The sequence below is a fragment of the Peromyscus eremicus genome, chromosome 4 (genome assembly GCF_949786415.1).
Source record: "Peromyscus eremicus chromosome 4, PerEre_H2_v1, whole genome shotgun sequence".
In the NCBI taxonomy this organism is placed as follows: Eukaryota; Metazoa; Chordata; class Mammalia; order Rodentia; family Cricetidae; genus Peromyscus; species Peromyscus eremicus.
The window spans coordinates 146,878,094-146,904,827 of record NC_081419.1 but is presented as its reverse complement, the minus strand read 5'-3'; the positions used below and the strand labels follow the sequence as shown (position 1 = coordinate 146,904,827).

Sequence of the window (26,734 nt, the reverse complement as noted above, 5' to 3'; positions counted from 1 at the left end):
CACACACACACACACACACACGCCTCTGCCTCTCCTAGGACCTTCCTCTTCAGCTCTCTGATGGTCCTCCCACAGTCTCCAGGTCGGTTCCCGCCACTTCTTTCTCACTTGCTTCAGCTCTCCCTCTAGACCCTTCTTCCACCTCCACCTGCCATGCCTCCAGCAGCCCCTTCAGACCCTCCTCCCGTTCATCCTCCTCAGGAGGCTATTTATCATCACCCTCCAGCTCTCCAGCGCCCCCCTCAGGACTCGAGCGCCCTCTCCCTCTCTGTCCATCACCTCCCCACCCCGGGACTCCAGCGCCCCCCTCAGGACCCCGCCTCTCCCTCTCTGTCCATCACCCCTCCCCCCCCCGGGACTCCAGCGCCCCCCTCAGGACCCCGCCTCTCCCTCTCTGTCCATCACCCCTCCCCGGGACTCCAGCGCCCCCTTGGGGTCCTGTGCCCCCTTACTCCACTTGCCCATTTCCACGCTCTCCCTCTCCTAGGCTCCACCCCTTTCCCGCCGGCGCATGCACACGGCCCGCTTCGGGGAGGTGGTGGCAGCGGCTGCACACGAAGAGCCGCATAGCACGAGGTGACAAGACGGCAGCCACGCGGTAGCCTGCCCAGGCTCCGCCTCCGTGGTAAGGCTCCGGAGTGCCTAGGCCTCCTGAGGAGCACCAGGGGGCATGGGTATGGGTGGGATGGGGTGGGGTGAGGCACGGAGCAGGACGGCAGGCGCGAGCGTGGGTGGTGGGCATGGAGCCAGATGGGCCGTGTGCACATGGCTGCCGAGAGCCTCGAGGTCCAAAGAGAGGTTGCTCTGCCCTGCAGACCTCGAGTGTTGCACCAGGTTGGGAGTGGGTGAGCCTTTTGAGACCTGTGCGCTGACCCAGGTTTTGCTCAGCCCTTGGCCATGCCAGCTCAGACTACCACCCTTCACCTTCGCGCACCCAGCCTGGGACTTAGAATGTTGGACTGTTGCCTGTTGTAGCTTAAGCCCCGCTAGAGACTTTTGCGGGGGTGGAGGGATGTTGAGACATGGTCTCACTACAGAGCCCAGACTGGCCTAGAATGTTGGCCCTGTCTTTTGTACCTTGATGAAAGCCCATGTCTGCTAGGCCTCAGCCCCTCTGCACCCCATAAAGATTGCATGCTCTCTTTCCGTCAGGGGACATCACCATGGCTGCCGCTGAGGTCCCTGTCCCTTCTGAACACTTCACCCAAATCAAAGAGCAGAAGTTGAAACCTGGAGACCCGGAAAAGGAGGAGGGTGGGGTACAAAGAATGGAAGCCCAGGAGGGTACTGTCGAGGCGGAGGCCGAGCCCTGCCAGCTTCAGGGTGCCGGGCCCCAGAAAGATCAGCCTGAGCTGCCTTTGTGGGTCCCGGTGGAGAGCGACAGGCGGATCCTGACGCTGCAGGCTGTGCACCTGACCTCCCAGGAAGTGCACCTCCAGGGGCTGGGATGGCTGAGTGTGCCACACACGGAGGAGTTTCCAGTGATGACGCCACAGGCGGAAAGCTTACTGACAGTGCCTTCTGTGCTGTGGCTGGAACAAGAGCCCCAGCCCAGCCTTCAGCACTGTGTGGCCATCAGCATCCCGGAAGCGCTGTTCCCACCTGAGGAGGTGGAGCTGATGCATTTTCACCTGATGCGGGACAGCGCGCCGGTGGCTGAGGAGGACCGAGAATTGACGCCAAACTTGGGTGAAAGCACAGCCCTGACCAAGGTATGGTTCATTCTTACAAACCGATGCCTCATGGGAGAGAACAAAGTAAAACTGTTTTTTCTTAGATCGAGGCTTTGTGTGGTATGAATGGACAAGATATTTTGAAGATGGAAAATAAAGCACAGTGAAAATAATGAGAGACCTTACCATATATATTATACACACACACACACACACACGAACCTTACCATGTATAAACACACACGTAGCTGGAAGTTTTCTCTAGTCTTGCCTGGCCCCGCAGGTCCCATAGCCACTTATAAAATAATCACTCAGAGGCTTAATATTGTTTACAAACTGTATGACCTATGGCAGGCATCTTGCTAACTACCTCTTATATCTTAAATTAACCCATTTCTGTTAATCTATAAGTTACCTCGTGGCCTTGGCATTACTGGACTGCTGGCATCTTGCTGCTCCTTCGGCAGTAGCTGGCATCTCTCCAGACTTCACCTTTCTCTTTTCTGTCTCTCTCCTTGGATTTCCTGCCTACCTCTAAGCTGCCTTGCCATAGGCCAAAGCAGCTTGTTTATTAACCAATGGGAACAACATATATTCACAGACAGAAAGGCATCCCCCAGCACTTCCCCTTTTCTATCTAATAAAAAAGGAAGGTTTTACGCCGGGTGGTGGTGGCACATGCCTTTAATCCCAGCACTCAGGAGGCAGAGGCAGGCAGATCTCTGTGAGTTCAAGGCCAGCCTGGTGGTCTACAGAACGAGATTCAGGACAGAGATTCAAAACTACACAGAGAAACCCTGTCTTGAAAAAAAGAAAGGTTTTAGCTTTAATATAGTAAAATTATATATAATAAACAGTTATCAAGCAAGAATTATAGCTATAATATCTACTCTATTTGTATTTGGCAAAATTAAAGAAAATAGTTTATCATCTATCCTATATTTGTTAACCTAAAGTTTCATACGTAATTTACCTTTTATCAACCAGTGAAAACTATAATTATAACTATCTAGTCTTCAAGTCCATCAAAGACCCCAGAAGATATAATAATATCTAAATAAACAGGAAGTGCATTATAAGCAACTTCCAAAAATCTAGAATGACAGAGACATCTGGCTGCCTGGACAGTCATCCAAAGTTCCTCTGCAACGTTGGGGCATCCATCTTCAGCCTATATGCCTAGAGTTTTTTAGTCACTTCTCTGTGTCCTGTAGAACGTCTGGCAGTCTCCTCTGCAAAGCAGGAACCTGAAGGACCATCTTGCCTTGTTTTAGCAAAATATAGTGGTCATTTTTCCATGGGTCCTGTATATCCAGTCTATAAAACATACTGTCAAGCAGTCCAGGCAAGATCAGTTCTTTGCCCAGCAAGCCATTTTGTGCCAAGAAAAAGATAAATTCCATGGAATGTCTTCAATGCCCATCTTCCTCTTTGAAGTAAATTGATGCTGCCAGGAACAGACATGTCTCACTGTCTAGAAGAGATTAAGTTTTTAAAACATTTTGAATGCCATATTCTGTAAGTCTTTGAAATGTTTGAAGATTACTTACCTAATTGCAATATATCTTTATATGCCTACAAACCTAACTAACACGACTGTAAGTTTGATTATCCTAGCCCAGCTAATCTGTATTTCTTAATTCTACATTACAATTTTAAATGAGCTGCATAAACATAATACCTTAAACAAGAGTAGAAATATACATACAGTATAACAAAATTAACTTTAAATTTGTAATAAACTAAAATCTACAGCAGTGTAAAACATTTTAAACAAGTTGTTCTTTAAAAGTAGATTCAAAGCCAGGCAGTGGTGGTGCACGCCTTTAAGCCCAGCACTCAGGAAGCAGAGGCAGGCGGATCTCTGTGAGTTCAAGGCCAGCCTGGTCTACAGAGTGAGATCCAGGACAGGCTCCAAAACTACATAGAGAAACCCTGTCTTGAAAAACCCAAAAATAAATAAATAAATAAATAATAAAAGTAGATCCAATAACTTACCCTTTCATCCTATCATATCTATATTATCTCCTTTTCTTCTTTAGAAAGAGATTGCATTTATAATCAACCCCTTTAAGTAAAAAATAAACACTTATAAACAATATTTTGGGAATTTGGGTATAACTTCTCCTACTATTTCCTGCTGATTTCGGGTGCTGGTAATCCTATGAGGAGCCTAAGAAAATTAAGAATTATAGTTAAATCTTGGCTGTAGTAGTCTGTGAGGATGGATCTCAGCCAGTCGCCTTGAAGCTGATTTTGGGTGTTGGATCATCTGGGCCATGGTGTCATCAGAGACCTTTCAGGGGGTCTTGGATGATCAAACCATATGAGCCTGGAAACAATCCACAGGTTCTCATCTTCTGTGGAAACAAAAGCAGAACCTCTTTTCCAAAGCAACATATCCTTAGACACAAATTTTGAAGTCAAGATACCTTTAAAGTACATATGTATTGGTTTAACTCAGCAGCCTTTACAATCAAATATCTTTCTGCAGTTAAAAATCCCAAAGACAATATAATAATCTGCAGTATCCAGATTCTTTGTGTAATTTTTCATCTTTTCATGGCCTAACTTTTATATTATTCTTATTGTCTCTGTAAATACTTTATTTTTTAAAACTATCTACTTCTTTATATAACTGTCTATCCTTCTTTTCCTCTCTCTTCCAAGCCTACGTACATTTTTATACATAATGTAAGCCATTTAGAGGTTTATTCCATCTGAATCTGTCTTTTGTGTATCTATAATCCTTTTCTGATCATTGCTTTAAACTGCAGCATGGTTAGGACTGAAGCGGCAGCCTTGGCTGCTGACTCCACCCATCTCAGCTTCCCAACATGGTGGAGGTACCTTCTGCCAACTCTGAGAGCCGTGCTCACTGTCAGCTCTGGAAAGCAGTGAGTCTGTGTCTCCAACAAGCAGCATATAGCCCAGAAACCTTTTTTCTTTCTTTCTTTCTTTTTTCTTTCTTTCTTTCTTTTTTTTTTTTCTGTACTAGCAGAAGCTAAATTCACCACTCAGTGTGTTGTATGGCTTGGAGATATCTCTGTGTACTATTGGATTTATTAAAGCAACTCCACATAGTTAAAAGGGAGGTTTATTTTGGGGGTAACTTACAGCAAGTAAAGGTATAGGTTACAGGATCCGGGAGAGGTGAAGTGCAGTCCAGCGGTGTTCTCTGGAGAACTCTGCTCAGTCTACCATCCAGGATCATCAAGAACCAAGAGCGCCTGTACATCTGGATCTCGAGTCTTAAGGGCTCCTGTCTCGGCCCTGCCTCAGGCAGGTCATAGGTAGGCGTGACAGTTACTGGAAGCCTCACTGGGGGTAGTGCTTCCAGGTCAAAGCTGGAACAGCTACCCACTACAGTGTACTGCGTGGGAATCTGCCATACTGTAGGTCAAGCCTGCAGGCCATGGCTTGCCCGAGAGACACAACTAGGAAGCTGTTTTTAGCTCCATTTTAGAATCTTTTTTTTAAAGCTTTCTCAGGTTTTGGGTGAAAATTCTTGCTACCATGTCCAAGCGCCAAATGTAGCCAGAAGGTTTCTCTGGTCCTGCCTGGCCCCGTGGTCCTGAAGCCACCTATAAAATAATCACTCAGGCCAGGCAGTGGTGGCGCACGCCTTTAATCCCAGCACTTGAGGGCGCAGAGCCAGGTGGATCTCTGTGAGTTTGAGGCCAGCCTGTTTGACAGAGCAAGATCCAGGACAGGCTCCAAAACTACACAGAGAAACCCTGTCTTGAAGAAAACAAAAAACAAAAAACTCAGAGGCTTAATAGTGTTTACAAACTGTATGGCCTATGGCAGGCATCTTGCTAACTACCTCTTATATCTTAAATTAACCCATTTCTATTAATCTGTAAGTTACCTCGTGGCCTTGGCATTACCGGACTGCTGGCATCTTGCTGCTCCTTCGGCAGTAGCTGGCATCTCTCCAGACTTCACCTTTCTCTTTTCTGTCTCTCTCCTTGGATTTCCTGCCTACCTCTAAGCTGCCTTGCCATAGGCCAAAGCAGCTTATTTATTAACCAATGGAAGCAGCATATATTCACAGACAGAAAGATAGCCCACAGCACATACATGTCATATATAATATAAATTATATATAGAAATATAAATATAAATTATATATATGAATATAAAATACTATATATAGTATTTTAATGTTACAGGAAACAATACTGTTAATGTAAGGTGCATTGTATTTGAAAAAAAAAAACAAATCTTATGGCCTAGAGATGTAGCTCAGTTGGTACAATACTTGCCTGCATGCATGAAGCCTGGGTTTCATCCCTAGAACCCTATAAACCTGCCTTGATGGTAGACAGTGGAGCATTCACGGGGTGGAGGCCGGAGGAGTAGAGGGTCAGGGTAACGCTCAGGTGGTTAGTGAGTTTGAGGCTGGATCGACTACAGACCCAGTAAGAGCCCAAAAGAAAAACACCACCAACAAAAAAGATGGAGTCACCACAGAAACCCTGATGCTAAATTAACGATGGCTTAATTGCAAGCTTTTGGTGGCCATGAGCGAGCGGCCTTACGTGTTTGGTTTTCCTTCTGTGTTCTGTGGTTTGCCAGAATGAAGAATTCTATCGGACGGTAACTAACAGTGTTGCCTCTAATCGCCTGTTTTTACTTATCAGTTTGAAGACAATGAGAAGGACCAACTGTTGCCAGAGGGAGGCCCAGATGAGAAAGGAGAAGAAAGATTCCTGTTTGTGGAAATGACACCAGAAGATGAAGAAAAGGATGAACTCGTTGTGACCATTTCCCACCTCAGCCTAGAAGAACGGCGAGATCAACCAGCACCGAAGCAGACAAGTGTGCCAAAAGCTGAGACCACAGAACCTCCGCAGAAGGCTAAGGGTAGGCCGGCCGGCTCACATGAGACGCTGAAGACCCCTTGTTTCTCTTGTGGGAAGGTGGGGGTTATCAAAGTTTGAGGTGTTGACTTTTAAAAGCTCCTTCCAGCATATCAGGAAAAGGAAGAAATTTTAAACTGATGTTCTATATTGTAAATCAGATCCAAAAGGTTTTTTTTTTTTTCATTTTGCACACAGACATTTTAAAAGTGGTTTTTAAATGTTCCAAAAAGCATTGTGCACATAAACCTCAGGCCAGGAACTGGGCTCTGCTTTCTGTCTTGAATTTCCTTGGGAGTGTCAGGTGGAGGCAGGTAATCACAGCACAGGACAGCAGCAAGCCCTGCCCCATAGAAGAACAATGACCAAAGGGAATGGGACTGGGGAGCCCATCCTGCAGAAGGCTAGAGGCTAGGGAAGGGGACAAGCAAAGTTGGGGGCCAGGAAGAAGGACTGAGCCAGGCTGGGGGCTGTTGTGGAGAATGAAGCCAGCCTAGGAGCTGGGACTGAGGGTCAACCCAGCAGAAAGAGTGGCCTTCCTGTGGAGGTCTCATAATGATAGCGTAATAGGTGGCATGCTAGCAGCCCACAGGAAGAATTTGACTCTCACAGTGGTTTAATGGGCTGCTGTTTTAAAGTAATTTCTCGCTTATTTAAATCAAGACGTTTTATCCCATTATCTCAATTTCTAGATGACTTTTTAAAAGTTCTCTCCGACTGGAATTGTAGCTCAAGGGCTCCAGTACTTTCTTAGCATGCATGAGACCTTGGGCTCCATTCCCGGTCCAGTAAGAAAAACAAGCAAGCAGACAAACCAACTGTCACTAAAAAGTCATCCTGTGACAGCACACAGTGTCTTTCTCTTCTGTGACCACGGCCAGGTTGGGAAGAAATTGACTCAGTTTACAGAGGGACCAGCCACCCTGCCAACACTTCGATTCCCTTATATGTGGCCAGGTCACTCCTGTAGGTTTCTGCCTCTCTGGGTGGAGTTTCAGCTCTTTGCCTTAGGGCAGCTTCTCATACAGCCAGTCATGAGGCTGTAGCCCCGAATTCCTCTCCAGCTTGTTTTCCAGTTTTTAATGTGTTTGTAACCCCACACAACCATCCTCCACTCTAACTCCAGAACATGTTTTATCACCCCCATGAATGCATGTCGTACCACCGTCTGCATTACTCTCTTGAGACTGTCTCTCTCACTGAATCTGAAGCTAGGCTGGAGACCAGCAAGCTCCAGCAGTCCTCCTGTGTCCAACCCCCACAGCACTAGAGTTAAAGGCGTTTGAGACCACACCTGGCTTTTTACATGGGCACTGGGGATTTGAACTCGGGACCTTGTGCTTGCATAGAAAGCACTCTTCCACACTAAGCCATCTCTCCTGCCCCACATTTAACGTTCTGAGAAACTGCCAAACTCTCTCCATAGTCGCCCGCTGTATCGGAGGCTCATTCCCCCACACCCTCACCCAGCAGATTTCCGTGCGTTGTCTTTTGGTTCTGGTGGTGGTTCTGATGGTACTGGGTGTGAAAAGGAACCTTGCTTTCATTCACATCGTTCTAGTGGCTGTTTCTCCAAGCACATCTTGGCCTTCTGTGTGTTGTCTGTAGAGGAACGCCTTCACAGCCTCAACTGCGTGTGTGTTTCCCGTGGCTGTCACCAAGCACCAGTTGCTCGGTGTCTTAAAACAGCAGATGTGATCGTCCACAGTGCTGGAAGCTAGAAACCGCCTTCAGCCAGATCTCCGAGAGCTTTGTCAGGAAATGTTAACGGAGGCTGCACCCCTCCCTCACAGCTGTCTCCTGGCGGAGGGTGGCCTCACGTGTATGTCTGTCCTGGCTTTGCCCAGGGGAACAGCTGAGGTATCCAGTACCGTAGCCACCACCCATGTGGCTGGTGGCGCTAAAATGAGGCTCACCACAGAGGAGCCACATTTTGTTTTCATTTCAGTTATTTTAGATACAAACTTAAACAGTCACGTGTGGCTGTTGGCTGTGGTTCCGTTCAGCTTCATGCCAGTTTGCCAGAGCTCCCTGGCTCGGGTGGAGGATGCTGGGAAGCCGTGCAGGTGTCTTCATTTCACTCAACAGAGAACATATGCACTTGGGTCCATGTTTTTGGGAGATTTGCTTCTGGGACCCCCTGCTTTGAGCAGACACTTTGTCTTCTGCCCTCTCTGTTCTCCACCACTCTCTAAATGTTGTGATATTTCTGTAAGACTGAGTTTTTATTTTTGTTTTATTGTTATTTGAGACAGGGTTTCTCCTTGTAGCCCTGGCTGTTCAGAAACTCACTTTGTAGACCAGGCTGGCCTCAAACTCACAGAGATCCACCTGTCTCTGCCTCTTAAGTGCTGGGATTAAAGGTGTGCACCACCACTGCCCAGCTAAGATTGATTTATTTTTAGTTTGTGTGTGTGTATGCGTACATCTGAGCACCTTCTGTGTGCAGTGCCCGTGGAGGCCAGAAGAGGGCACCAGATCCTCTGGAGCAGGAGTTACAGATGTTTGTGAGCCCCACTGGTACCCATCCATTCTGCACCACAGGGAAGATGGGTTAGGGACCTAGACACCTCTCTCCTGACAAGATGCTCCTCATGGGGAATGGGGTGTCCTGAGACCTCTCCTGATGTGTCACGGTGTCTTCTCCCCACAGGAAAACCCCGAACCTTCCACTGTGAAGCCTGCCAATTCACGTCGTCCAAATTCTCAACTTTCACTCGTCACATGAAAATTCACAGCAACGAGAGACCTCACCGGTGCCACCTGTGCCTGAAGGCTTTCCGAACCGTCACCCTCCTCCGGAACCATGTCAATACCCACACAGGTGAGGCGCCCCGGCGGCCTTCCTTCTCAGAGGCCCTAAGTCTCGGTGAGCATGCAGAGGAAACCCGGTGAGTTCTCCCTTCTCCTGGGCCGTCACTGCGGTCTCTGTTACTGTCCTCAACCTCGGTCTAAATAGAAAATTCCAGAAGCTGGGGATAGAGCTCAGTGTAGAGCACTTGCCTAGCACATGCAGGGCCCTGGGTTCTGTCCCCAACAAAAATAAAGGAAAATCACAGAAAAATAATTTTAAATAATTTTAATTTTTTTGTTGTTTGTTTTTGTTTTTCGAGACAGGGTTTCTCTGTGTAGCTTTGCGCCTTTCCTGGAACTCGCTTTGGAGACCAGGCTGGCCTCGAACTCACAGAGATCCGCCTGCCTCTGCCTCCCGAGTGCTGGGATTAAAGGCGTGCGCCACCACCGCCCGGCTAATTTTTAAAATTTTTAATTTAAATCATTTAATAATTTTCAGTCTGTAGTTTAAAGGGTTTCGTCAGTATTCTCCGGGTATCTGCTGAACTCAGTTTCATCGTGTGTTCTTTGTAAGATGAGGACTCAAGCAGGCCAGGCAACTTCTCTACTAGGCTACATCCCCGGCCCTTCTCTTTTTATTTTGAGACAGGTCTAAGTTGCTGAACTAGCCTGGAATTTGTGATCCTCCTGTCTCAGCCCCTGAGCAGCTAGGATGATGAACCTGGGCCACCAGCCCAGCTCATTGGTCTGTCAATTTTCTTACTGCTGTTCTGGTTTTTAGTAGCTAATTTATTAATTAAACCTTACCATAAGCATCCAGGGATCGTTGGTACCTTGCTCCCCAGCAAGAAGGTGGGTTCCCACTGTGCAAATATTTATGCTTAGTTTTGCCTTTTCTTTTTTTTCTGTTTTGTTTTGAAAATAGGGTCTCACTTGCAGTTCAAGCTGATCTGTATAACACCGAACCCCCTACCCCAGCCTTCTGAGTGTTGGGGTTACAAGCCTGCCACACCATTCCAGCTTAGTTTTGCCCGCCGCTTCTCCCCACCACCACCACCGCCGCAGTCCCACGCCTTCTCGAATTTCAGTTAAAAGCACTAACTGTTACCCAGAACACTGTCTCGTACATCTGTGATATTTATAGTTCAAAGAACTTCTTAATTGCTGAAGCCTTTTCTGACTGCCATTTCAAAACTAAAAAGTCACTGGAAGTTTTGCAGTTAAGTTTTGTTTGAAAAGTGTAAACCACGTGATTTTCCAGGAACCAGGCCCTACAAGTGCGGGGACTGTGACATGGCATTTGTCACCAGCGGAGAACTGGTCCGGCACAGGCGTTACAAACACACTCACGAGAAGCCCTTCAGGTGCTCCATGTGCAAGTATGCCAGCGTCGAGGTGAGGTCCCTTGCACTCAGCCTTGTACAAGAGTGAGAAATCACCGCCCCGAGAGGGACACTAACCTGTTACTCTACTACTCACCAAAGACACATTTTAAAATCTGTGCCAGAAGCCACAGGCATTATTGTCCAAATTGAATATGAAAAACTGGAGCTGGGTATGGTGGCTCATACCTGTAATCCCGGCACTGTGGCCGGAGGATTGCTATGAGTTCAAGGCCAACCTGGTCTACATACTGACCATCGGAGGACAATTTGATGGGGTCAGTTCTCTCCTCCTGGAGGACTGAACTTGTACAGTCAGACTTGGTAGAAAGCACCTTTACCAGCCAGGCATCTCACCACCCCCCAAACAGTATTTATCTATATTTATTTCTATGATTTTTAACGGGGAGGGTGGTCTGTGTGTGTGAGCCCTTTTGGGCTCCTCGGGAACCTGCACTAACCCATTTCCTGGAGCTGGAGTCATAGTGCTTGGGAGCCCTTTGGCATCTGTGCTGGGAACAGGACCTGGGTCCTCTGCAGGGCTGCTGAGCCAGCTCTTCACCCGTCCCCCAACAATATTTAAAAGTATATGGATCATAGCTATTGGCTATGGTTGAGAAATAACCCTGGGGCTGGAGAGGCGATCAGCAGTTACAAGCACCAGCTGCTCTTGTAGAGGACCTGGTTTGATTCCCAGCACCCACCTGGTGGCTCACAACGAGATGTCTGTAACTCCAGTTCCAAGAGATCTGATGCCCTCTCTGGTCTCTGGGCACCAGCCATGCCTGTGGCACACACACATGCATGTGGGCAAAACACTCGTGTGCACAAAATGAAAATTTGAGATCTAAAGAGAGAGAGACCTCGGACTTATTGAAAAGGCCTTTTCAGTATTTTATGTCACCATCGGGGTCACAAACTAGAATGTCTCCTCTAGCATACAACTTGGGAATTTGGGCTGAAGTTTTGAGCTGTGCCCCACACCACAGGACAGACACAGAGCTGCTGTCTTGAAGATGTAACCCTGTCCCCACACACTGAACCACCAGAGACTCTGATGGAATTTAGCTGCATGCTCTGCTCATGGCAACTAGGTGGTGTGTGTGTGTGTGTGTGTGTGTGTGTGTGTGTGTGTGTGTGTGTGTGTTGTATGTGGTTTGGACATACAAACTAAGGTTTGGACCCAACATGCTAGGCAACCACTCTACCACAGCTATGTCTTCATTTTTGAGACAGGGTCACACGAAGTTGCCTTGAACTCACTCTTCAGCTTAGGCAGTCCTTGAACTTGAAATCCTCCTGCCTCAGCTTTCTGCATTGCTGGGATGACCGGCCTTTGCTGCCTGCCATCAGGACCCTCAGTGAAACAAAGGCCGTGTGTGGAGTCTCCTTTTCAGGTCCATTTTCTAGCGGTCCGTGTCCAAGGTTCCATTTCATGTGAGGAAGCTGGCCTATCCTGGTGGAGAGCCTGGCAGAGGAGGGTTAGGCAGGGACTGCTCACAGGAACTAAGCTAAAGGGGACAGCAAAAGCTTCAACACGGCCATGACGCAAGTGTGTTTCATAAATTGGGGGATTTCACAGACGGGTCGGAATTCAGTTCCAACTGTGGCTATTTTTAAAAAGAGCTTTCCTATCGGAGGCAAAGGTTGTAGCAGCAACATGAGGGTTCAGAAGGTGTCCAACAAGGAGCCTGAGGCTCCTCACAGGAAGGACTTCCTGTGGGTGCCCCACCATGCTCTCCAGGAACTTGCAGGCTCTGGGACCCTGCCTAGCAGCAGAGCGTCCATGCAGCCCAGGGATGGCCCACAGTGTTAAAAATTTGTTTTCTTGAGCTAGGTGGTGGTGGCACATGCCTTTAATCCCAGCGCTTGGGAGGCATAGGCAGGTAAATCTCTGTGAGTTCAAGGCCAGCCTGATCTACAGAGCAAGTTCCAGGACAGCCAGAGCTTTTACGCAGAGAAACCCTGTCTTGAAAAACAAACAAACAAACAAAAACAAAAGAGAAGCCAGTAGCACCCAGAACCACACTTTGGGGCAACAGCACTGTCTCTGTCTTCACCCTGGTTAGCAGAGGGCCCGTGAGGACTCTGAACCCCAGGCACCTTACATGTGGCTCTCCGTTTATCTAATGGTTCAGCTTTTCCAGCTTGCGTCTTTTCAGAGATTTAAACTTTACTGCTGTGAGTGGACAGGGATTTGAAAAGAAAGAAAGAAACATACAGAGCACTGAGCAGCAAGCTCTGTTTCTGTTTGTAAAGTGAACTTTAGTGTGGAAGTCTTCAAACCGCTGCTCATTAACCCCAAAGGACCTTGTGCATACAGCCAGTGGCAAAATCATCAGCAGATTGGACAGTTCTGTTTCATGGGACACCCCAATACTGAGGTCTGGTTAACTTAAAATTTTCCTTTTCGCTTTTTGGAGACAGGGTCTCTGTAGCCCAGGTTAGCTTAGGGTTCACTGTATTACCCAGGCTGTTCTCAAACTTGCAGCAATCCTCCTGCCTCAGCTTCCCCAAAGTTGGAAATTACAGACAGGTACTACCACACTAGGTTTCCTTCCCCACCTTTCCTGGGTTTTTTGGGGGGCGGGGGCAGGTTTGAGAAAAGGTCTCCTGATACAGCCTTAGTGGGCCTTGAACTACAATCCTCCTGCCTCAGTTTCCTGGTTTCCTGAGTTGCTCATATCTCTCATAGGAAGTTGGTTAACTGAAGCCCCTGACCACCCTCAGGTTCCCATCGCAATGACCCTCTCCCACATGTCCTAGGCAAGCAAGCTGAAGCGCCACATCCGCTCACACACGGGCGAGCGTCCCTTCCAGTGCTGCCAGTGTGCTTATGCCAGCAAGGATGCCTACAAGCTGAAGCGCCACATGCGGACCCACTCAGGTGAGAGCCGTGCACCCACTCAGGTGAGAACCACATGCACCCACTCAGGTGAGAGCTGTGCACCCACTCAGGTGAGAACCACGTGCACCCACTCAGGTGAGAACCATGCACCCACTCAGGTGAGAACCACGTGCACCCACTCAGGTGAGAGCCACGTGCACCCACTCAGGTGATCCACGTGCACCCACTCAGGTGAGAGTCGTGCACCCACTCAGGTGATCCACGTGCACCCACTCAGGTGAGAACCACGTGCACCCACTTAGGTGGGAACCACGTGCACCCACTCAGGTGAGAACCACGTGCACCCACTCAAGTAATCCACGTGCACCCACTCAGGTGAGAGCCACGTGTGCCCACTCAGGTGAGAGCCACGCACTGCTCAGTTGGTTTGTCCTGTAAAGACTATGCATGCCCAGGTCTCCTCTCTATCCACAATCTCATGTGCCCCGGTGAGGGGCCACCAGTGTTGGGGAATTTCACATCTGGGTCCTGTGACCCTGTCTGGCTTGCCTTCCCTATCCTAAGCCATTGAGGCTAAACCTACAGGTTTAGGTGAAGCCCCAACACAGGCATCCTTTGGGAAGGACCGGGTTCCCCGGGAAGTCATGCCCTGAGTCACTTGTTGTTCACGTCACAGGTGAGAAGCCTTATGAATGCCCCACCTGCCATGCCCGGTTCACACAGAGTGGGACCATGAAAATCCACGTGGCACAGAAGCACGGAGAGAACGTGCCCAAACACGAGTGTCCCCACTGTGCTACCATCATTGCAAGGAAGAGCGACCTGCGTGAGTGTCTGGGTTGATGGTGTCCCCTTGGCCACAGTACAGGCCTTCCTCCTGGACTCCCGAGGTCTGCAAGCCTGCAGAGCCTGCCCCACTCTGCGAGGCTTTGCTGAGCTTGGGAAACTTTTCTAGAAATGTTTTTACAGAGGTCCTGTCCCGCCCTCTGGTGGCTGATCTGAGTAAGTGCAGTTCAGGAGCCGCCAGCCCACTCTACATACCCGCATGATCAAATCCATGAGTATTGTTTTTATCTGCTTTGGAACTGCTTTTACAGATAAGGACACTGAGGCTGAAGGACGTGGATAATTTTTCTGCAGAGACAGTGGTCCTGATGACCTGGGTATCAAAAGGCAATGGTGTTAGAAGTTCAGCCCCGTCCATGCTCCCTCCTCAGCCCACCCTTTCCACACTTGGAGCTTGATGAGGGTTTAGAGGAGAAACTGAGGCAGGGTTCTCCCTAAGGAACTTGCTTCGTAAGAGACGGTCTGTGACACAGAGTCTACCTTCTCCTGGGGTGAGCCTTGGGACACAGGACAGCCTAGGACAGGACCAGGCTTGCAGGGGTGACTGTGCTTGTGCTTGGGGGCCTGTCGTGCGCCAGTCCCGCAGGGAGGAGCAGACAGCCTTTGGCATAGGAGTGTGGAGGACAGGGAGCTGGGGAGAGAGCCCTTAGATCTCCATGACACCCCTACTCATCCTCTTTTTCCCCCTCTCTTTCCCAAAAGTATGATGTCACAGGGACAGTAAAAGTGTCATTGAGAATAAATCCCCTCTCAGTGCCTCGGAAAATTCAGAGATTTTGGAACTGCCCCTGTGCGGGTAAAGGCATTTGGCCAATCTTTAACTTTCGTCTTTCATCTGGAACATTCTGTCAGTGCTACTGTGGTTCCCAAGGCACCACCGAGCACTGCCCAGTGGGACCTGTTGGGACAAAGGGACCCCTAGCCAGTTGTGATATGGCAGAGGGAACTGCTCTGCGCCTCTGTAGGGATGCTGGAGACACTGGCTCTTCCTCTCCCTGTAAGAATGAGGCAGTCTGTCCACCTGAGTCGAGAGCTCCTCCATCATTGTGGTATCTTTTGTTCAGCCTCTCATAGTGCCACACGGTCACCAGACCTGAAGCTTAGCTGAGTAAAGAGTTTCCTCAACGGTGTGCCCAGTGTGCACCTCTCTCAGGTCATGGGGACAAAGGGGCCTAGACTTCCAGCAAGACAACAGTCATGGTTTTGTTACAGAAGACCCCTTAGCCTTGCTCTGAAGCTCCTGCACTGTGCTAAGGTTCTCAACGTTCATGGTCGACCTGTAGCCATGATCTCCCTGTTGAAGGTCTTAGACTGAGGCCTCTGATTAGTTCCTTCCTGGCGATGGTGCTGAGGTGGGACATTTGTGCCCTGGGGACACGCACCTGGATGTGGAGTTGGGAGCCTGTCATCTCTGAGGGAGGCAAGCTAATGTGTGGTGAGGGAGCCCTGAGGTGCCAGAGAGAGTCTGTAGTGCCCAGAACTGCCCACCCCACCCAAGAAGTCCCTAGGCATTCACCATGCCACAGGTCAGTGTGTCTCCTTGGCCCTAACAGGTGTCCATCTGCGCAATCTGCACACCCATAGCCCCGAGGAGGTCAAGTGCCGATACTGCCCCGCCGGCTTCCATGAGCGCTATGCCCTCATTCAGCACCAGAGGACCCATAAGAATGAGAAGAAGTTCAAGTGCAAGCAATGTGATTATGCATGCAAGCAGGTACTGTGTGTGAGTCAGTGTGAACACTGTGCAAGCAGGTACTGTGTGTGAGTCAGTGTGAACACTGTGCAAGCAGGTACTGTGTGTGAGTCAGTGTGAACACTGTGCAAGCAGGTACTATGTGTGAGTCAGTGTGAACACTGTGCAAGCAGGTACTATGTGTGAGTCAGTGTGAACACTGTGCAAGCAGGTACTGTATATGGTCAGTGTGAACACTGACTGTGTGCAAGCAGGTACTGTGTGTGAGTCAGTGTGAACACTGTGCAAGCAGGAACTGTGTAAGTCAGTTCCTACACTGTGCCAGCAGGTACTGTGTGTGAGTCAGTGTGAACACTGACTGTGTGCAAGCAGGAACTGTGTAAGTCAGTGTGAACACTGTGCCAGCAGGTACTGTGTGTGAGTGGATGAAGAGACTGAGAAGCAGTCATTCTTTCTTAGGAAAGAGGCTGGGTTGGAGAGGTGGCTCAGCTCTTAGGAGCAGTAGTTGCTCTTGCAGAGGACCTGAGTTTGATTCCCAGAACCCACAAGGTGGTTGGTTCACAACTATCCGTAACTCCAGGGGATCTGACACCCTCTTCTGACTTTCCTGGGTACCAGGTACACACGATACATGTACATACAAGCCAGAAAAATACTCCTATATATCAAAATAAAACAGTAAATGAACATAAGCTTAAGGAAGGAAGGAAGGAAGGAAGGAAGGAAGCAAGGAAGGAAGGAAGGAAGGAAGCAAGGAAGGAAGGAAGGAAGGAAGAGCTGGAGTGAACCAGCCTTTTTCTTCTGGGTCACTAACCAACTCCCAAATCGTGGCACAGAGACTTCTTAGTTTTTTGTTTTGTTTTGTTTTGTTTTTTCTTTTTTGGCTTTTTCGAGACAGGGTTTCTCTGTGTAGCTTTGCGCCTTTCCTGGATCTCACTCTGTAGACCAGGCTGGCCTCGAACTCACAGAGATCTGCCTGCCTCTGCCTCCCGAGTGCTGGGATTAAAGGCGTGCGCCACCACCACCCGGCGACTTCTTAGTTTTGAATGCTCGGCCTAGCTTAGCTCATTTCTAGCTAGCTTTTTTAACTTAACCTGTTTACCTTTATCTACCTTTGCCTTGGGATTTATTGCCGTTCTTCTGTGTATCTTACTTTGACTGCATCTTGTGTCTGCTGGCAGGCTCGGGGCTGCCTGGCTTCTGGCCCCAGGCGTCTCCCTCTTGCTCTCCTCTCTTCTTCTCTCTCATTCTTCTCTTCTTTTTCTCCCCAGCCCAGAATTCTCCTCCTATTTATTCTCTATGCCTGGCAACCCTGCCTATCCTTTCTCTGCCTGGCCATTGGCCATTCAGCTTTTCATTAGACCATCAGGTGCCTTAGGCCGGCAAGGTGAAACGGATGTGACACATCGTTACATGGTTAAACAAATGCAGCATAAACAAAAGCAACACCTTTACACCATTCAAATAATACTCTGCAGCATAAACAAATGTAACTCATCTTCGCCTAGTTAAAATAATATTCCACAACACTGGAGAGCTGACTCAGCAGTTAAGAGCACTTGCTGTTCTGTCATGAGGAGTAGAGTTCGAATCCCAGCACCCACACTGGATGGCAGATAGCTACGTATAACTCCAACTCCAGGGGCTCCAGTGTATCTTCAGAGCTCTGCGTACTTACACACATACAGACACATACATAAAGAAAAAGAAAAGGGCCCGGTGTGGTGATGCACAGCATTAGTCCCAGCTCAGAGGCCGGTGGATCGCTGAGTCTGAGGTCAGTCTGGTTTACATAGCAAGTTCCAGGACAGCCACAGCCACATAATGAGAGCCTGTCTCAAAAAACAAAGAGAGAAAAGAGACCTCTCGCTGCTGACCTTGGAAGAGTTGGCCTTGACCAGAGCAGCCAGCTCAGAGTAGCCGGAGCAGCCACAGGCCATCAACTGCAGCTGCTGCCGAGAGAGCTTACAAACCTGCCCAGGTCCTCGCCACACTCAGGGCCCATCGTCAAAGTGACGACGTCGGCGTGACCCACCTCCTCTCTGCACGGACATCCAATGTCAGAGCCGTGGTGTGTCTTCACCCTAACTGCGGCAGTAACATACCAGTAACATACAAGACTGGACTGACTACTGGCATCTTCCTGCCCGGAAGCCAAAACAAAGGGCATGCCACTCAGGAATAGCTGAAGGGCCCTTGAGATGGCTCAGCAGGTAAGTGCTCCCTCGGCTAGTAAAGTGTTCCAGCAAGCTTGAGGAGCTGAGTTCCACCCTCAAAACCCAACGAAAGGGGGAAGGACAGAACCAATTCCATGAAGATGTCCCCTGATTGCCACTCATTCACTGCCCCCACACACCACATACACACAAAATTCAGTCATTTTAAATGTCCTCAGAAACGCTGTCAAGGTTATTTCCTTAGTAAATCTTAACCCGACACAGTCTTTAATGCTCTGTGGGAGGAGAAAGATGCTGTAAGCAGCAAACCCCTGCCTTCTGCAGCCCAGGGAGTGGGGTAGTATGAGTTACCAGTTTAACTAGCCACCTTCCCATGGTGGTGGTTTTCATTTGAACACGTGCTCAGCAGACAGACTGTGCGTATGCTGACAAGCACGTGGCGGGCATTCTCTTGACAAACGGATGGCATGGTGGGAAATTCAGGGGAGTCGTGTTGCCACTGATAAAGCTTTGTCTTTCAAAAGAAAATTAGAATTCAGATTTTGGAGACGTTGTCATCATGAACATTGCATTTTCTGACCCTTGAAGACTCCTGATAGCACTGGGAATCTCTGGGAAGCAGGCTTTCGTTTGACCGTGGCATGAACCACATCCAAGTTTTACACAGACTCCACAGCTCTGCACGCAGGTGCTCTCCAAATGACTGCCCTGTGGGCCGGTAGAAGCACGCCTAGCCCAAAGGTCCGTTCAGCACAGGGCACAGAAGGTTGGTCGTCACAGCTTCACACTCGGTTGCACCGCATTTTAAAGAGACTGGTGCGCATTGAGTTGGAGTGTGATGGCAGAAACGGTGTCCACAGTTCCTTCTGTGTGGGGGTGCCTGCCCATGCACACGGGGAATCCAGAGACAGCCCTGAGTATCCTCCTCATCACTTTCTGCCTTACATTTTGAGACAGTCTTACCAGTCCTGGAGCTGGGTGATCAGATTGGCTGGACAGAGAGCCCCAGGAGTCTCCTCTCAGAGCTGAGGTTACAGGGAAACACCACCACACCTCGCTTTTACGGGGGTGTTGGCGATCCAAACTCAAGGTCCTTATGCTGGCACAGGAAACAGTTTACCCGCTGAGCCGTCTCCCCAGCTCCCTCTGGTTCTTTTTAAAAACTGTGCCTGCACTCCAGGTTCTCCTCAACAAACACCCCACAGCTGCAGAAGAAACACAGGCAGACGTCTCCTGAATCCCTGAAAGGATTTTCAGCCTCGGCAGGAAGAGTACGGAGCAAATAATTCTGAATTTCACATAATCTGTTAATGATTTTGCCTGTGTGTGAGCCCTGAACACTCTGGCCCACATTGTAACATTAGCATGTCGTGTTATTTTTTAATGTACTGATTTTCTTTTAAGTTTTCAAAATGTTTGCCAGTTCCTCACTTCGTGTTTCTCATAGTGAATATGGCTGTGTCTCATCCACAACACAAAAGCACTTTGGAGCGTGTGGTGATCCTGAGTGTGCCTTGGTGCTTGGTCTCACTAGTGGACACCAGAGTCAGGCTTTCACACTCATCATCGTTCAGAGTGTAGGCTAGATTGGGGCTGGAGAGATGATCGGTAGTTAAGAGTGCATGCTGCTCCTGTAGAAGACCAGAATTTGATTCCCAACGCCTATATAACTCTAGCCACACAACTTCCCATAACCCTAGCACAGGGATCTGATACCCTCTAGCCTCTGGTAGCCCCCACCCAGGTGTACATGTACACACATACACACTTGAATAAATTTTCCTCCTCCTCCTCCTCCTCCTCCTCCTCCTCCTCCTCCTCCTCCTCCTCCTCCTCCTCCTAAGTGTGGGTCATAGAGAAGTTTTGTTTGTTTTTCTTTTGTTTTGGGGGGCAGGTCTCTTGTAACCCAGGCTGACTTAGAACTCCACACCCTGATCCCTAGCACGCAGCAGGCCCTGGCTCTGATGAGGGCCACACCGCTCTTGAGGACGGAAGCGCGGTAATGACGGACAGTTCTGAGGAACCCTTCCGGCCCCAGTCAGCTGTGTCCCTGCTTTCCCCCAGGAGCGGTGCTTGACGGCGCACATGCGCATGCACACGGGAGAGAAGCCCTTCTCCTGTCTCCACTGCAACAAACACTTCAGGCAGAAGCAGCTGCTCACCGTGCACCTGAGGAAGTACCACGATCCCAGCTTCGTCCCCGTTGTTCATCTGTGCCTCAAGTGTGGCAAAAGCTTTTCCCGCTGGGTAAGCACGCCCGTCTCCAAACAGTGACCCCTCCTTTAGGGAAGGTTCCCAGCAGTTTTTGGATTCAGAAAAGTCAAGCGTTTATAAACACATGCTCTCCCTCGACAGGCAAAAGGGAAGCCCGGGCACACAGCCTCTGGGAGATGGAATCTGGGCCAGGTGTGTGCCAGGCAAGCATGCCGCTGGGCCTCCTATATTTTTTTTTTTTTTTTTTTGAGACCAGCTCTAGATAATTGTCCATTCTGGCCTTGGTCTGTGCTCCTCCTGGCCTAGTCTCCTGAACAGATGGGACAGTCTAGATCACCAGTCCAGAGTCATACAGTGTGTTAGTCGTCTTCTTTGGTGGATAAGAAGTTGACCCATGGTTACTTATTAGTGTTATTTTGGTTTTTAACCCCTTTTATTTTGGTAAAACCACTGTGTTCCACCAGGCCCAGGACTGGGCAACACCAGGGCAGATTGTCCACAAACTATGTTGAAAACAGTTTGGGGAATTCTCTGACTCTGGAACGAACCTAGTTGTTTGGGTTTTTTTTGTTTTTGTTTTTGTTTTTTTTCATTTTTGAGACAGGATCTCACTATGTAGCCCTGGCTAGCCTTGGAACTCGCTCTGTAGACCAGGCTGGCCTCAAATTCATAGAGATCCACCTGCCTCTGCCTCCTGAGTGCAGGGATTAATGGTTTGTGTGCCACATGCTGGGTTTAAAAACCTAGTTTTTATAGTGTAAGAGTTGACAGTTATCCTGTGAACTAAATGCAGGCGTCTTCCCAGAGTGATTTCCATTCTCAGGCGTTTCCAAGGTGTGAAATCAGGCAGTGGATTCACATTCATTTTCTATTTCTGAATAACAAATTACCTCAGAATGTCAGCGCTCAACAAATATGTATCACACTACCGTGTACATGAGTCTGGAATCAGAGCAGTGTGGCTACGTGGCTCCGGTTATTAAAAATGAAAGCACAGCTGGATACTTGGAATCCAACTTACCTTTTTAGAAGGTTAAGAGAAAGGTCTCATGTGTGGGGCTCAGGGGGATGCAGGAGCAGACTGATCCTTGGATTATTAGAAGAGTTAGTAACACCATGGATGGACAGCTGGACAACATGGTGGGGCTCTGATAAGACAGTGTGGGATCCCTTCCTACAAATCTCACAGGAAGGGGAGGTTCCAGCAGGAGCCTGTGGGCCAGGTTTCTCTAATGTGGGGGAGGGGCACATATAACTGAGGTGTCCCGCCCACTGGGGGCCTTTGGCATCAGGCTCTCTGTAAGGTGTCTGCCTCTGTGCAGCAGGGAGTTCCAGGATCAGCTACAGGGATGCAGGACTGACCTGGGATTCTTACATTTCTGGAGTCCTGACACTAGGAGCCTGTTACAGACCCACAGGTCTGCTCTCTGTAGGAGGAGGCTGGTCAGGGGCTGGGACACTGCAGGCAAGTGTACCCTGATTTGTCCCAAGCTCAAATCTACAGGTATTCACAAATTTCTGCTCACTAGCATACACATCAGTTTGTCTCTGGATCAGAATGTCACCAGCCAGCAGCATGACGCCCCTTTCTGTGATGACCCTGACCCTGACCTAGGTGGCATCTCTGATGTTCCTTCTCTCCGGGCTCAGGGTTTTGTCACATGACACTGTCTCTGTGTCCAGAAGAGTGTAAATATGCCACACTTAGCATCCTTGGCCTGCTTTTAAAAGGCTGACACGTCTGTATTCGTGTGTGTTAACTCAGCTATACCAGGAGTTCTCAGCTCTGATCTCCGTGCACGGCAGACACATTAGTTGCTGCTTCCTGCTGGGGCAACAGCCCATGGCTGGTCTGGGATGCTCAGAGGACTCCTGACCTCACCACCACCACGACTGAAAACAGGCTTCATTTTATACATAACCATACACAACCAGGACCAGCACATTTTCTTTGTAAATAGAATAAACACTCCCGGCTTCTCGGGCAGCTTCTGCTCCAGCTTGACAGCAGACGTGGACAGACCACTTATGAGCGGATGTTGGGAGAAGAATGGATTCAGTCTCCTCCCCGAAGAACACAGGAACAAAGCTAAAGTAACTGGGCAAGGCAATCTCTTTATAAAAAGAATATGCCAGAACCCAAATTGAGCTAGTGAACATGCTCAACCAAGGTAGATATGGGAGGGCTGAGCAGGTAGTCCTGGTTGTATAAGAAAGCAGACCGAGCCGGGTGGTGGTGGTGGTGGCGGCGGCGGCGGCGGCGGCGGCGGCGGCGGCGGCGGCGGCGGCGGCGCACGCCTTTAATCCCAGCACTTGGAAGAGGCAGAGGCTGGCGGATCTCTGTGAGTTTGAGGCCAGCCTGGGCTACCAAGTGAGTTCCAGGAAAGGCGTAAATCTACACTGAGAAACCCTGTCTCAAAAAACCAAAAAAAAAAAAAAAAAAAAAAAAAAGAAAGAAAGAAAGAAAGCAGACCGAGTAATCCAGTAAGCAGCACTCCTCCATGGCCTCAGCATCAGCTCCTGCCTCCAGGTCCCTGCTTGAGTTCCTGCCTCGACTTCCCTCAGTGATGGACTGTGGCCTGAGAGCTTTAAGCTGGAGTCAACCCTGCCCTCCCCAAGCTGCTTTTGATCGTGTTATTTTTTACAGCAATAGAAACCCTAAGACAGGTACCAAGTTAGGTCAGCACAGGTATAGAAGGAGGCAGTAGGTGTGGCCCAGGCATATAGGCCTTAAAGCCGACAAACACAAAACCAAAACAGTTAAACAAAGGAAAATATTCCATGTTCTCACTGCAAGAAATGGGGTCCATTTGTCTTAGCACAACTGTGACTGAATGCCCAGCAGTGTTCTCTGGGCTTTGTTTTGATCCCTTGTCAGCTCTTAGACACGGCCTGGTGCTGGGAAAGGAACTCACAATGAAGTGGAGAGGGCAGGAAGTGTGCCCCAGAGTCCGTAGGCGGCACTGTTATTTGGGGAGCACATAGAGAAACTGGGAAAGGAAAGTGACCTTGGTGTGGACTGATCAGATGGCTCTGTGAATGGTGAAGGCCCCCTGGGCCCCCAGCGGAGCTGGTCACCCACTGTCAGGGGGATCTGCGCCCTTGGACCTTGTTAACCTCATTGTTTCCCATCCTGGATTCGTGCGAGTTTCTCTGTCAGAGTTTCAATCCGAGTCTCAGCCTCTGGTAATGGAGGCTTCCTGCATTCTGCTCTGACCTCTTCATCCCTCTTCAGCCGACTCCCCCATGGGGCAGTGTCCTGTGTTAGGTCTTCTTAGCAATCAGAAGTCACCAAGGACACATGTGACATGTGGATCCAGACTTCATGTTCACTTCAGGTCAGCGGCATCTCTCATTCACTCTCTTGCTCAACCTCCAGAATGACCCAAGCACCAAGGAGTACTTTGCCAGGGAGATTTGGGTCCTGCAGAGGACCTGACTTTGGTTCCCAGCACCCACATCAGATGACTCCAGCCATCTACAACCCCAGCCACGGGGCATCTGACGCCCCCTTCTGGCCTCCGGAGACACCTTCACACACACACACACACACACACACACACACACACACACACACACACACACATTTTTAAGGTCATCTTGGTTTGGGTTTATTTTTTGGTTTTGGTCCAAAATCTAAAAGGTGCATATTACTTGCTGCCTTCCTGAAACCCACCTTTTAAGAAATGTATGTAATTATTGATATATGGTATATCAGAGGGTGTAGCATGTGCCACAGCATACATGCAGAGCTCAGAGCACAACTTACAGGAGTCAGTTCTTTCTGCCCATCACGTGGGTCCACAGGCTCCAACGTGACAAATTCCTCTACCTGTTGAGTCATCTCCAAGTCCTTGAAGCCCACCTCTTAACCATGGGTTGCAAGCTGCACATGAGGACACTGATGTTCACTGGTGGCCTGTGTCATCTCCCTTAGAGTAACCTGCAGAGACATAGGAAGAAGTGTGACCCGGAGCATGAGAAGTTGGCCACCTCCAAAAAGGGAAAACCAGAGCCGAGGAAGCAGGCCATAGAGGAAGGACCAGCATGGGACAGTGGTACGTGCTTTCTGATCACTTTGTTTTAATCTGGGAGTGGTTTTCCCATTGTTAACCGCAGCTAGAAAGTCATGAGGGCGGGGGCATTGGGGCCCTGTCGCTGAGGGGCTTGGTAACCGCATCAGAGTGGCTTTGTTACAGCCACATTCTGCAGGGTTACCCACACTCAACCCCAAACTCAGATCATCAGGCTTAGCAGCGGCCACTTACCTGCTCAGCTGTTCGTGTCTAGTGACATTTTTGATTGTCACAGCTGAAAAGGAGTGTGCCACAGGCATCTCACGGGTGAGCTGCTGGCCTCCTATAGTGCCCACAGTGCCCCATAAAGGAGTCCCTGTCCCCATTGCCCAGGTTGAGTAGCCCTGCCTCAAAGCAGGAGACCTGAGAGCCGCTGTTCCGGAATCAGGTCATTTTCCGGCATGCCTACTGCTGGGTTCAAACTACAGCAACTGTTTCAATGTATACTCTCTGGTTCCCTGTCTGGATGTCTTGGCTTTCTCTCACATTTTCTCACTCTGTATGTTTTCTCCTAGATACTGCTGCCCAGGAGAACGATACCTTGAAGGAGGCACAGTGGCCTGGGGAGCTGACTCTGAACCACGGTGGCGAAAACGCAGCCAGGAGCGAGAGCCTGGATGAGGGCCTGACCTGCGAGATGATCTTTGACATGATGGATAAGTGACAGGCTGCTCCGTGCTGTGACCTCTAGAGAAGAAACAAGTTAGAAACAAGGTCACCATGGTGATAGCCATGTTCCCAGAGTTTGATGTAGTATGTAGAAATGTTTGAAGAAAAAAAAAACCTGCCACTTTTTCCTGAAGACAAGAGTCAGAGCTTGGAGTGAAGGCCACACCTCAGTCCCATGGGCTCACTCTCCAGTGATGGCAGGGGGGCCCACCATGAGCCAGGGACAGTTTTTAGGAAATACTTATTTCCACAGGAGCTCAGCCCAGCTAGCGTGTTGGCGTTTTGAAGAGGGAATCTTTTGCGTTGTTTGTCTACCCTTGATATTTCTGGCACTATGATTTCTAAACACTGAGGATGAATTGTATACCTTTTTTATACCGATGAATTTTCCGTAATGTTTAAAACTACCAAGATGCTTTTAATGAATTTTAAATTCAACCCAAAGATCTAAATACTATAAAAAGATGGAGTAGTAGAAATCAGTAAGTAGCCCACTTGATTAGAAAAAATAATATATATATATATATATAATAGATTTTACTTTGACATTGAGCAAGTCTCACCTTCAGATGTTTGCCCCCCACCCTGCTTTTATAGACCTGTGGATTGAACCCAGGACCTGGAACAAGCTAGGCAAGTACTCCACCACCAAGCTACACCCCCAGCCACCCTGAACTGCCCATCCTCTTCCTCAGTCTTTGGTAGCCAGAAGGCCCGGCCTTTGCCGCCAGGCCCGGCTTGCGTTTTCTTTTAATTCCGTTCCTTGCCAGCTGTGAAATTGCGCTGGGGTTGTTAATACCATTATTTTTATTCTTAGCCAGGTATGACGGTGTGCACCTGTCTTCCCGGCACTCAGAAGGTACAGCGGGAGGAGGATGACTAAGGTTATCCTCAGCTATATATCAAACTCCAGGCCAGCCTGGGCTACATGAGATTCTCTCTCAAAAAACAGATCTAGATCCTTTTGTTTTGCTAGAAGTATTTTATTTACATTTTTAAATGATTGGCTGTGAGAAGAAATCTGATAATGAAATGTGTATTTGTGAAGAATTTGAACTTGTTGTAATTCTCACCGGTTAGGGAGAGTATCTGTTTCCAGCTCTCACTGTGGCACTCGGTGTCTGAGGCACTTGGTGTCTGGGGTCTTTCTGTTCAGGATCTGCAGAAGCCAGGCCTTATCTTTGCCTAGTGTTCTTCTGCTGTGGAGCCCCACACTGCCACATCTCCAAATCACCCATAGGCCCCAAGTCCAAATTCTTAAAATGTTGATCTGTTCAAAACATCCCACGTGTGGTCACAGGAGCAGTCCCCAGCAGTGGGGCCACTTTGTCCTCTGCCCGCCTCAAATGAATTCCGCTGATACGTGACACGCAACAGGATTTAAACTCTGTAGTCTGCTGTATGCTATCATTGTGACTCGAGGTTTATAGTTTCTTATTTTTGACTGTTGTAAAGATTTTTGCATAATTCAATAAAATGAAATGGTTTTTAAAAACTG

The 26,734-nt window shown here is 48.9% G+C and overlaps 1 protein-coding gene across 1 annotated transcript; it reads left to right on the top strand.

Annotated features, from left to right (window-relative positions):
- Nucleotides 1–521: 521 nt before the first annotated feature.
- On the top strand, nucleotides 522–26,734 carry Ctcfl (CCCTC-binding factor like). Its single transcript, XM_059259788.1, has 11 exons — nucleotides 522–625; nucleotides 1,153–1,712; nucleotides 6,320–6,542; nucleotides 9,192–9,362; nucleotides 10,593–10,726; nucleotides 13,480–13,600; nucleotides 14,238–14,387; nucleotides 15,961–16,121; nucleotides 20,342–20,524; nucleotides 24,429–24,549; nucleotides 25,083–26,734. Exons 2-11 carry the CDS (start codon nucleotides 1,164–1,166, stop codon nucleotides 25,229–25,231), a joined length of 1,962 nt encoding a protein of 653 aa, XP_059115771.1. The 5' UTR covers nucleotides 522–625; nucleotides 1,153–1,163; the 3' UTR covers nucleotides 25,232–26,734.